Here is a 12,232-nt window from a genome sequence, read left to right on the forward strand (position 1 = left end):
CCTGGACCGACTTGCCGTACACAAGTTCTCCCCCCTCCACGGACTGGCTTGCGGTCACTTCCTCACACTGCCCGTTGTGTACTCACTCCTACCCGATTAAAGCCAATCTAGTCCACGGCCGTATCATTGCTACCTACGCTACCTTCATCGGCACTAAACCGCTGTTCAACAGTAAGAACAGCAATAACACCCCCATGTGTGGTAGATAATGTTCCCTTGTATGTCTTAGATAAAGAGGTGTGGGAAAAAAATTAATTCCTTTCAGGAGAAAACTGAGAAAATGTTTAATAAGACAAGAGGAAGTTGTGGATTATTACTATCAGAAAGAGCGGTCATACAATAGCGGTCATACAACAGCGGTCATACAACAGCGGTCATACAACAGCGGTCATACAACAGCGGTCATACAACAGGAGGTTGTGGAGCAGGTGAGAAGGGCTATTAAGAAAAAGCTGAAAGAAGCCATAGAAAAAAAATATTAAAGAGGGCAAATGGGACAGGAGCAATGAAGAAAAGAGGAGCAGAGAATGGAGTAAATTAAGATAGAAAATCACTAGTGATTTTCTGAGAAGAAAATCACTAGTGATTTTCTTCAGAAAACGAGAAGCAAAAACATAATCAAGGAAACAGCAAAGGGAAAGAGTAAAGACAGACAAGGCAGTCTGGAAGGAAAGGCAATGGGAGGATTAAAGAAAGGTTGCTGATGATCCATGGAATCCAGGAAGTTGAACGAAGGTCGGGAAGCAGGAGATAAGTGGAGGAAAAATGTAAGATTGCATCCATCACTTAATACACAGGGAAACAGAGCTAATGAAAAAAAATCAGAAGATCGCAAGTACTCCCACAACAATTTTCTATCTAAGTTATTCTTGTCGCCAAAAATAACTAGGAACAGGATCCTGAGACAGAAAGCAAGAATGAAAGACATAATGTTACCCATATAGTGGATCGGGACAGGACGGAGATGGAAAGGAAACAGTTAAGGAATTATGTAAATAAGAAAGGATGAGAAGGAGGCAGGAGTTAAGAACACTCGGCCTAAAGGAACTTCTTGAGGATCAGCCACTCCTTTTTTAGTTGGCCCATCTCAAGACCCATCTCCATTTTTCCAACACTAACACTATTCCAACACCCTTTCTGTTCCTGCCTACAACTCATATCTTGACTCCTCTCTTTTTAGTAATGCAAACACCAACCTACCTATCCTACTCTGGGCAGATGCTTATGGAAAGAAAGCTCAGTTTGTGGTACATTAAAGTGAATGGATAGATTATCAAACAGAAGTAAATTAACCAATACAGCATAGGTAACACAAAAACGAAAGTACCTGAAATGATAACTGATGCAATATTCTGAGAATGATACCAGGTAATAATGAAAGGCAGAGGACACATGAACGGGACGGGGGGGAGGGGCAATGGTAGTTAAAAATCAGTGGAGCTTTAAAGAGATGAGAACAAATAAAAATGAGATGACCGATTGCATAGCAGGACAAAATCAAGGCTGGGAGACCCAAAGGGGTGGTGGCAGTGATTCACAACCCACCACCCAGCAGGAAACCAAAGCAGGAACATGAAAAGAATAACATTGCAGAGCTGTTAAGCATGGATGATTTTAATCAAAAAGAAATTGAGAGAGCTGGGGTTCACATTGGAGGGATCAGAAACATGGACAGATAGAATAATGATGGCAATCTGGGAACACTTTTTGCATCAGCATGTTAAGGACATGACAAGAGAGAGATGACTACCCAGCAAGACTGGATCTTGTATTTACTATAATACATATAGCACAAGTGAAATAGAATACCAGCCCCATACGATACTGAACTTGGCATTTCTTGTGGAATTAAATAATTAGGGCAGAGAGGCAGGTGGAGGGCGAGAGAGACCAGACTTCAGACGACGGAATTTTGTAGGGAAGAATGAATTCATAAATGCAATGCATTGGAAATGGGAGGAGGAAGGAAAGTCATTGAATGAGGTAAAGTACTAGCTGGGAAGTGACAGGCATCAGAGAAGAAATTCATACCCAGATGGGTAGGAAATGTCAAAAACAGAACTTTTGGTTTACCCAAAGATGAAGTAAAGAAAAATACGAATTCACAGACAACCCGCATACAGGCGAGAGAAAAACTTTTCTCTCCTGTGTGCGGGATATTTGTGTATTGTTCCAGTCAGGGTATTGTGCCTTCTTGATCTTCAAAAACACTTAGGACAAAAGAGCTTGAAAAAATCATAGAAAGCAAAGGACAGTAGAAAACAGAGCAGTGAGCATGAAAACCAGAGAGAAATTTGCAAGATCGAGGGGAAAGGCTGATAAGCAATATGATAATGGCGCAGGGATAAAAGCCAAGACTGAGCCAAAACTACCTCACAGATCCATCAGAAGGAACACGATAGTAAGAGACCAGGTAATTCGAGCCAAGACTGAATGAAAAGAGCTCACGAGTAACGACAAAGAATTCTGTGAAGTGTTGAACAAGCGATTTAAAGAGGCGTTCTCAGTGGAAACGGGCAATACCAGAAGGCCAAGAGCAATGGGTACGATGACGAATACTATAAAGCATCCACAGAACAGGGTAATAGTTAAAAATAAAAAAACTTTTCAGTGAGCTGAATGTATCATAGGCAATGTACCATGACAAGGTGTTACCATACATTCTATGAGTGGGAGCAGAAGCCAATGGACAATGGACAGTTACCAGAGATCTGAAGAAAACAGCGAATATAGTCCGAATATTTAAGAAAGGAGACAGATTTGAAACGTTGAACAATAAAGCACGATCACTGACATGCATGCAATGTAAGGTAATGGAGAAGATAATCAGGAAAGTGGTACAGCACTTTGAAGTAAGGAATTTCATATACAGTAATCAGAACGGATTTAGGGATGGCAAATCTTATCTTACAACAAAGCTACAGAAGTGAGACAGGAGACAGATAGAGACTAGGGCAAAAACCTTAGCAAATAAGAATAGAGAAGGTACTCTGGTGGATAACAGAGTACCTTGGCGGAAGGAAACAGTAATTGAATATGACAACGGTAAACAGTACCGACAGGACTCACGAAATCGTAATGACACGATTAGAAACAAACCATACCACGGACGGGGATAGAACCCGCTAGCTGGCCCAGTGGCTAACGCGACGGTGTGGAATTTTAAGACTCTCTGATCGCGGGTTCTATCCCCGTTGGTGGTATGATTTTTTTTTCAGTACCGAGAGATTGATAAGACACATGTGCAACAATTAGGTATCTTTATTCAGAAACGTTTCTGAATAAAGATACTTAACTGTTGCACATGTGTCTTTCTTATCGGAACAGCGATTGTCCAGGAAGGGATATCAGAATAGGAAGAGTGACAAGCGGGGTTCATAAGAATGGAGGAACACTGTAGAAGGCCTACCGGCCCATATAAGGCAAGTCCTTATCAAAACCACCCGTGTATTAGTACAACCTTTTCCGGAAGCCATATAAGAATTTGTCCAATCTCTCTTTAAAGCTAATCAAGGTCTTAGCCTCTGTTACTCTGCTCGGAAGAGTTCTACGCATCGAACACTGTTTAAAAACCAGTACTTACTTATGTCATTTCTAAATCTAAATATATGTAACCTAAATCTGTTACTTTTGGTTCTTACTTAATTCGATATCCTCAGTATTTTATTAATATCGCCTTTGTTTATGCTCATCATCCACTTATATAATTAAATCATATCTCCTCTCATTCTACGTCTCTCAAGAGAGTGATGATTCGAGACTCTTAGTCTGTCTTCGTATGGGAGAATCCTTATACAGTAAACCAACTTTTGTCATCCTTCTCTGTATGTTCTCCAGCGAATGTATATCCATTTAGTAGTCAAGACACCAAAACTGAGCAACATAATCTAAGTTAGGACTTACTAGTGATGTATATAGCTGTAACATAACTTTTGTAGATGAATGGTATGTAATACTGACTAGTGACAATGACAATGTTACACTTGACCCCAGTAGGTAAGCACCAGCCTTCTTGCCTGTGCTCCAGATTCTTAACGACTACGGTGTTCTTCACACCAACTCCAAGGTTGAGGGACTGATTACCTCATCTTTTGTATATAGTTCTACTCTCTTCCAATTATGTCCTTGAATTTGTGTTGGATGGCGAAGCGTCTACAATAGAGATACCCAGATGTTCCACATGTGTCTAACCTATTCTTGATATAAATCCAAGTAATCTGTAAACCTTATTGCACACACTTAGGCACTGTTGTCTTGGCTTTACATTTCTGCTTACCATGGCTCCCAAGTCTTTCACATTGTGTGTTCAAGCTCTAAATCACCAAGTTTATAACTTCGAGGGTTATTTTCATTCCCAAGGACTGGGACTTTACACTTGTTCACACAGAATTGCATTTGCCCTTTTTCAGATCAAAACAATAATTTGTCCAAATCCTCTTGGAGTTCATTAGTATCCTCCTCAGAATCTATCATCCGACCTATTTTTGTATCAACAAATTTGGTTTAGAAAGACACGTAAGCAAACACTATAACATATTTATTAGAAAACGTTTCGGTCCTGGGACCTTGATCACTTCTAACATACAGAGGTAGAAAGACATTATATATATATAGGCGGAGAGTGAGATGTGACGCACGTGACCTGAGGAATGTCATAAGAACATAAGAATGGATCAACACTGTAGAAGGCCTACTGGCCCATGCGAGGCAGGTCCTTATCAAAACAACCTCTGCCTATGATGAGGGCCAGTAGACGATGAAATCATGTGACTCCTGTGTTGTTGGGTTGGTGCTGCTTAAGTATCATGTATGCCAATGTTTTTGAAATTTTGTAGTTTCCAGTGTTGCGTTCTATAGTGTCGGTGACGGTGATTAGTGAGGCTTCTAGGCACCGTCGGCGTCTGAGGTCTGGTTCGGTGAGAACGAGTTGTGCCTCGTTCCAGTTCATCAAATGCCCCGTGGAGTCTCTGTGGAGGACACAGGCGTACCTTACATCGTCTCTGTTAGAGGCATTTCGATGCTCATTCAGGCGGACTGCAAGATCTCTGCCTGTCTCGCCTACATATTTCTTGGGACAGAACCCACAGGGGATAGTGTAGACGCCTGCTGTAGAAGTTAGAGGTGTGGGGCTGCGTTTAGTAGTGAGGTCTTTGATAGAGGATGTGTTTATGGTGGAAACGTTGATGTTACTCATAGCAAGTGCCCGGCTAGTATTCGTGGCAACATCGCCACATGGGAGTACTATGAACTGTTTAGGGGGCTGTTCCATGGGCGGTTTGTTGAGGATAGCTTGTGCCTTGAGTCTGCAATCTCGGATGAAGAAAGATGGGAACTGAAGACGTGTAAAGGCTTGTGTTATGTAAGTGCATTCTTCTTCTAGAAAACAAGGGCTGGAGATGCGAAGAGCTCTCAAGAAGAAGCCAATGAGGACTCCTCTCTTAGTGCGGGTATCTTGGTGTGAATAAAAGTGTATAAGATCGTCCTTGTTGGTAGGTTTTCTATACACTTTGAAGAGAAGTTTGTCACTGTCGGGAGATCTGCACAGTAGAACGTCGAGGAAAGGAAGTTTGCCATCATTTTCGAGTTCAAGTGTAAACTTTATTGATGGTTCAACTGCATTGATCTTGTTGAGAAGGGCCTGGATATTGAGACGTCTTGGATAGAAAACCAATATATCATCAACGTATCTTAGCCAGGTAACGGTGTTGGGAATGAGGGTGCTGAATTTCTCTGTCTCCAAGTTTTCCATGAAGAGGTTGGCAAGCACAGCACTGAGCGGGCTGCCCATTGCCATCCCAAAGCATTGTTTGTAACAGTTGTCCTGATACTTGAAGAAGTTGAAATTAACACACAGTTCCACTAGATCGATGAAATCTAGAAGAGGTAAAGGGAGGTCGTGGTTTTCAGTGAGCCTCTGTCTCAGAATGTTGATTGCAGCGTCAGTAGGAACGTTGGTAAAGAGGGCTGTGACATCGAAGGAAGCCATGCTTTTGTTTTTGACATTCAGGTTGGAAATTCGGGAGAGAAGGTCACCTGAATGTTTGAGGTGGGCTTGACTGATAGTGCCCAGAAGCGCTGAAAGGTATTTGGCAAGGTGGCCGGCTAGTCTGTGTGGTGCACTCCCTATGCCCGAAGTGATAGGCCGTAGTGGGATGCCAGGTTTGTGTGTCTTAGGAAGGCCATACAGGCGTGCTGGTTTCGGTTGACCTGGTAAAAGTTTAAGTAGTTTTTTGCCTTGTTCTGATTTTCGTAAGATGCTACGAGCCTTTTGAAGGAAAGTCTGGGTACTTTGAAGTAGCACTGATTCTGATACAGGCTGGTATGTGTTGGCATCGTTGAGAAGATTTAAGACTTTATTGTTGTAGTCGACAGTGTTGAGTAACACCACACCACCTCCTTTGTCAGCGGTTGTAATGACGATATCATCGTTGTTGGCCAAGTTCCTGAGTGCTTGGATGTATCTTCTGGGAATGACCGGTCTTGAAGGTTCAGTAGCTGCAGCAGTGATGATTCCTTGGACAAAGCCCTTTTGAAACTCGGAGTCTCCAAAAGGTTGGTTCTTGGTTACCATATCCACCAGATTATGTTTCTTGTTGATGCCAGTAGTAAACTTGAGCCCTAGGCTGAGGGCTTCTGTCTCGGTGACGGTTAGTGTATAGGAAGATAAGTTATTTATGATTTCTGGTCGTCCCATTTCGCTCCATTTGCTGTGGGAACACAGGTCTTGTAGTTTTCGTGATAGCTTCAATTTCTGTTGGATGTTGGCAGTGGTAACTTGGCTGAGTATATATTCTGCAGTCCTTCTGTCAGGAGTAGGAAGTGAAGCACAAACCTGGCATCCCACTACGGCCTATCACTTCGGGCATAGGGAGTGCACCACACAGACTAGCCGGCCACCTTGCCAAATACCTTTCAGCGCTTCTGGGCACTATCAGTCAAGCCCACCTCAAACATTCAGGTGACCTTCTCTCCCGAATTTCCAACCTGAATGTCAAAAACAAAAGCATGGCTTCCTTCGATGTCACAGCCCTCTTTACCAACGTTCCTACTGACGCTGCAATCAACATTCTGAGACAGAGGCTCACTGAAAACCACGACCTCCCTTTACCTCTTCTAGATTTCATCGATCTAGTGGAACTGTGTGTTAATTTCAACTTCTTCAAGTATCAGGACAACTGTTACAAACAATGCTTTGGGATGGCAATTGGGCAGCCCGCTCAGTGCTGTGCTTGCCAACCTCTTCATGGAAAACTTGGAGACAGAGAAATTCAGCACCCTCATTCCCAACACCGTTACCTGGCTAAGATACGTTGATGATATATTGGTTTTCTATCCAAGACGTCTCAATATCCAGGCCCTTCTCAACAAGATCAATGCAGTTGAACCATCAATAAAGTTTACACTTGAACTCGAAAATGATGGCAAACTTCCTTTCCTCGACGTTCTACTGTGCAGATCTCCCGACAGTGACAAACTTCTCTTCAAAGTGTATAGAAAACCTACCAACAAGGACGATCTTATACACTTTTATTCACACCAAGATACCCGCACTAAGAGAGGAGTCCTCATTGGCTTCTTCTTGAGAGCTCTTCGCATCTCCAGCCCTTGTTTTCTAGAAGAAGAATGCACTTACATAACACAAGCCTTTACACGTCTTCAGTTCCCATCTTTCTTCATCCGAGATTGCAGACTCAAGGCACAAGCTATCCTCAACAAACCGCCCATGGAACAGCCCCCTAAACAGTTCATAGTACTCCCATGTGGCGATGTTGCCACGAATACTAGCCGGGCACTTGCTATGAGTAACATCAACGTTTCCACCATAAACACATCCTCTATCAAAGACCTCACTACTAAACGCAGCCCCACACCTCTAACTTCTACAGCAGGCGTCTACACTATCCCCTGTGGGTTCTGTCCCAAGAAATATGTAGGCGAGACAGGCAGAGATCTTGCAGTCCGCCTGAATGAGCATCGAAATGCCTCTAACAGAGACGATGTAAGGTACGCCTGTGTCCTCCACAGAGACTCCACGGGGCATTTGATGAACTGGAACGAGGCACAACTCGTTCTCACCGAACCAGACCTCAGACGCCGACGGTGCCTAGAAGCCTCACTAATCACCGTCACCGACACTATAGAACGCAACACTGGAAACTACAAAATTTCAAAAACATTGGCATACATGATACTTAAGCAGCACCAACCCAACAACACAGGAGTCACATGATTTCATCGTCTACTGGCCCTCATCATAGGCAGAGGTTGTTTTGATAAGGACCTGCCTCGCATGGGCCAGTAGGCCTTCTACAGTGTTGATCCATTCTTATGTTCTTATGACATTCCTCAGGTCACGTGCGTCACATCTCACTCTCCGCCTATATATATATAATGTCTTTCTACCTCTGTATGTTAGAAGTGATCAAGGTCCCAGGACCGAAACGTTTTCTAATAAATATGTTATAGTGTTTGCTTACGTGTCTTTCTAAACCAACTTGTCGGTATTTATTACCAAGGTTTATACCATCAACAAATTTACTCCTGTCACTTGCAATTCTTTCATCAAGGTCAGTAATATAAATTATGAACAATAGGCCTAAAACTGATCGTTGTAGAACGCTACTAGTGATAGGTCCCCATCCAGCCTTGACCCTATTAATGGAAACTCTGCTTTTTATTAGTTTAGCAATGCCTCGATCCATGTTAAAACTCCATGTTAAATCTCCTATACCATGAGCTACCGATTTTCTTAAGTCTTTTGTTAGGTACTCTGTCGAAAGTTTTACTGAAATCCAAATAAACATCATATTGATAAGACAACGTGCAAGTTATCTTTATTCCGAAAAGTTTCGCCTGCACAGTAGACCTCTTCATTTGATTACAGAAGAGTTAGCAGAAGCAGCAGAGATGTGAAGACGATGTAATTAGTTCATCACCCATGAAGACAGTTTTGAGGTGATCAGAAGAATTTTGCTGTAGTCTGGAAAATGGGGAGGGGTAGTGGGGTGGTGCAGCATGGTAAGAGTACGTTACATTTTATTCGGCGTATGTCACCCCCTCCCCCTCTGTCATACCCTCCCGACCAGCAAACCAGGTGATAAGGACATAACAGACGGGGCCCCCCCACTTCATGCAAGCAGCTTGGTTCAACCCAGCCAATGATAAGGAAGCCCACCAAAGTTGTGAAGCAATGTTGGACTCGTGAATCAACATTTGGCAGACTTACCTCCAAGTCTGGCCAGAGATGGTTTTCACGGTGTCTCTTGTTTGCAAACTGCCTTTTGTACATATTCCCTATAAATATTATACATATTTGCTTGCTGTTTGGTGAATTATAAATATATATATATATATATATATATATATATATATATATATATATATATATATATATATATATATATATATATATATATATATATATATATATATATATATATATATATATATATAATGTTTACTCACCGCTGTTCTTTGTTCGTTCCTCATTTGTACCTTACTTATTGTGCTACATCCAGGTGTACAGGCCACTAGACTGCACCTGTATTCATAATAGGTGGTGTGGAGAGGGGATGACTGGGTGACGAACGCTGCCAGTCTTGACTATATATGAGAGGAACTGGCACCACCCCTACCTTACTTTGAGAAAAACTTTCCCTCATTTCTCCAGTTGCTACTCTTTCAACATTCCATAACTCCTAATGATGCACGGAGATGTGTGAAAGTACTTGAGCTGAAGATTTCTATTCCCCTTGGTTTGTCTTGCATATAAGCATATGTACGCACATGCACACAATTTGTTTTTCAGATTTTTCCGCATTAGAACAAACTGACAGCCTCTCACATTCTTTTTTGCGTGCATTGAGTTAGAGGGAGCTGGCGGTATAAAAACAAGGATTACTTTCTCGAATCAAGCATCGATTGAAAAACCTTTTTATTAAAAAAATTATGAGAAGTGCTCTAAACTCAGAGATCGCACGAAGAGAAAGGAGTGGGATACAGTGAAGTTCAATGCAAGGAAACGGAAGACTGGTGCATAAGGCACCTTCTATGATAACCTTTTAGAACAACTACTGGATCCCCTTCGGAGAATGGATCTGCAGATTCTAGGTGTGTTCAGAGAATTTAGCTGAACATCCTCTCCCTCTTGAGAGACTGCTGGGGGCTGAAGTTATTGGATAAGGGGGAGGGGGCATGTTTTTAGGGTCGCGCAGTGATTGAAGAATTTTGTTTCATTAACAGGGTAATTTTGCCCATTTCTTTATACCAATGTCAATATGCTTCATTTCGCTGAATTAACACGTGATACAAATTTATTACTACACTAACTGAATTCAGTACTCATGTAAACAGATTACTGCTAATGTAACCTTTTTTGGCAACGTCTTGTTGGGGCCCTGGCTCATGGATGTATGTTTCTTAAATCTTTAGACTATCTCCTAACAAGACGGGTACAGGGTGCTTAATGATTTTATTATACTAAATCTTGTGCTATTCATGTTAGTTTCCATATGTGTATGTTCATATTATGTTAACGAGCTTATATAATGACGTACCTGGAGCATATGTTGGGCAGGCGAGGAACAGGAGAAGGGTCAGGTGGGCAAACATGTGGTGCCTCCTGCTGTTACTGCAGCTGTTACTGCAGTTGGTCATGGTGACTGCCCTCTCTCACCTCTCCCCACCACTCTCTCCCTAATCACCAAACTATAATTTTCCTTTTTTTTTCTGTCAAAACCAAATAGAGTTATCCACAAAAATCTAAACGACTATTTGATTCTTTGGGTAAAACGCAATGTAACCGAACTTTTCACTAAGTTTTACATTTATATGCATATTTAACACCAGTTTGAACAATTATCATCAATGGTTATTACTAGTTATTGTGTATGACCTTTCCATTTTAACTAGAATATACAAACTAATCACAAAGCGATCATAAATATTCGCACGAAATGCCAGCACGGAATAACCAATTGGATCTCCTATGTAGACTCAGTCAGGACAGCGTCGCTGTGAGAGACAGCTTTCACACACAACCAAGCGCTCCAGACACCAGAGTACCAATAATCGTGGAGCTGTTGGGGAACCTGGGTGGGGTGGGGGAGAGACTGGCCAGAACATGCGCACTGTACTCAGTCAGCACTACAGCCAGCTGCTCAATGTGGAGCTCTAGGAAAGCAAGATGTATATGAATAATGAACATATCGTTATTGCAACAAGAATATTGACATAATGTAACTCGCTGCACGTTCTTTCCCTCTCTTCGTCAGACTGTCTTGCTGATTTATACATTTGTGTTTTCATAGCTTTCTCATTATATACCATATAATAATAGAAACACACACATAGAAAAATACTCAATCCTTACAGACACAACTTTGGTAAAGAACAAAAAGGCACAATACCTTGACTGGAACAATACAGAAGTAACCCGCACATAGAGAAGCTTACGACGACATTTCGGCCCGACTTGAACCGTTTACAAGTCACACTAACACATAGAGTGAGGGAGACAGTAAATATAGGCGAGTGACGGGACAAAAAGAGGAAGAAAAAGTAGTGCTAGAAGAAATGCTGGTAATGGAAGTAGTAGTAGAAGTACTAGTGGTAGTAGATAGTAGGGAGAGTAGTTTCAGTGCTACGATAAAAAGGAGAGTGAAAGGTGAACGTAGCCAATAGTAGTGGTAGTAGTAATGAAGTGGTAGTCGTAGTAGTAGATGTGGGGCAAGTCTAAGGATAAGTAAAATGGAGCAATGCAGGCGAGGTAAGGGCCCACGAGGAGTAGGACAAAAACACATGGAGGAAAAACTGAAAGACAGAACACACCTAGGCACAGGAAAGAAAACAAAGAAAGGTAAAAAAAAAAAACAGGATAGGAGAAGAGGTAGGAAGATAAGGAGAATGAATAATCAGGTCAAGTCTACAGAGGCAAAGCCAAGAGTAAGAGCCATACTAGAAAAGTTGTGTATATGGGATGCTTCAACAAGAAGGCGACTGTGAAGGAAGTTGGGTAGACAGTTGTAGCAGAGGACCAGTCAATAAGATGACTGTGATCTCTAACATTACAGAAAAGAGCATTACTGGTATTGGTAAGCCTAACACTTTTTTTGTGTGTGTTCTTTGTGTCAGAAAGAGAGCGGCCATTCTCTCCGAAGTACTGGAGAGGACAAGAGGAACATGAAATAGAGTAGACACCGTGGGCATCCATAGCAGGAAGAGAGGTAAGAAC

The 12,232-nt window shown here is 42.0% G+C and overlaps 1 protein-coding gene across 1 annotated transcript in view; it reads right to left on the reverse strand.

Moving 5' to 3' along the window:
• LOC128692416 (kin of IRRE-like protein 1) overlaps nt 1-11,133 on the reverse strand; it is a 210,038-nt gene extending 198,905 nt beyond the window's left edge. Inside the window, exon 1 of the mRNA XM_053781588.2 lies at nt 10,557-11,133. Within this exon, the coding sequence (XP_053637563.2) occupies nt 10,557-10,656 (100 nt within the window). The 5' untranslated portion in view covers nt 10,657-11,133. The remainder of the gene's footprint in view (nt 1-10,556) is intronic.
• Nucleotides 11,134-12,232: the final 1,099 nt, after the last annotated feature.

Source organism: Cherax quadricarinatus, chromosome 53 (assembly GCF_038502225.1).
Source record: "Cherax quadricarinatus isolate ZL_2023a chromosome 53, ASM3850222v1, whole genome shotgun sequence".
NCBI classification, from domain to species: Eukaryota; Metazoa; Arthropoda; class Malacostraca; order Decapoda; family Parastacidae; genus Cherax; species Cherax quadricarinatus.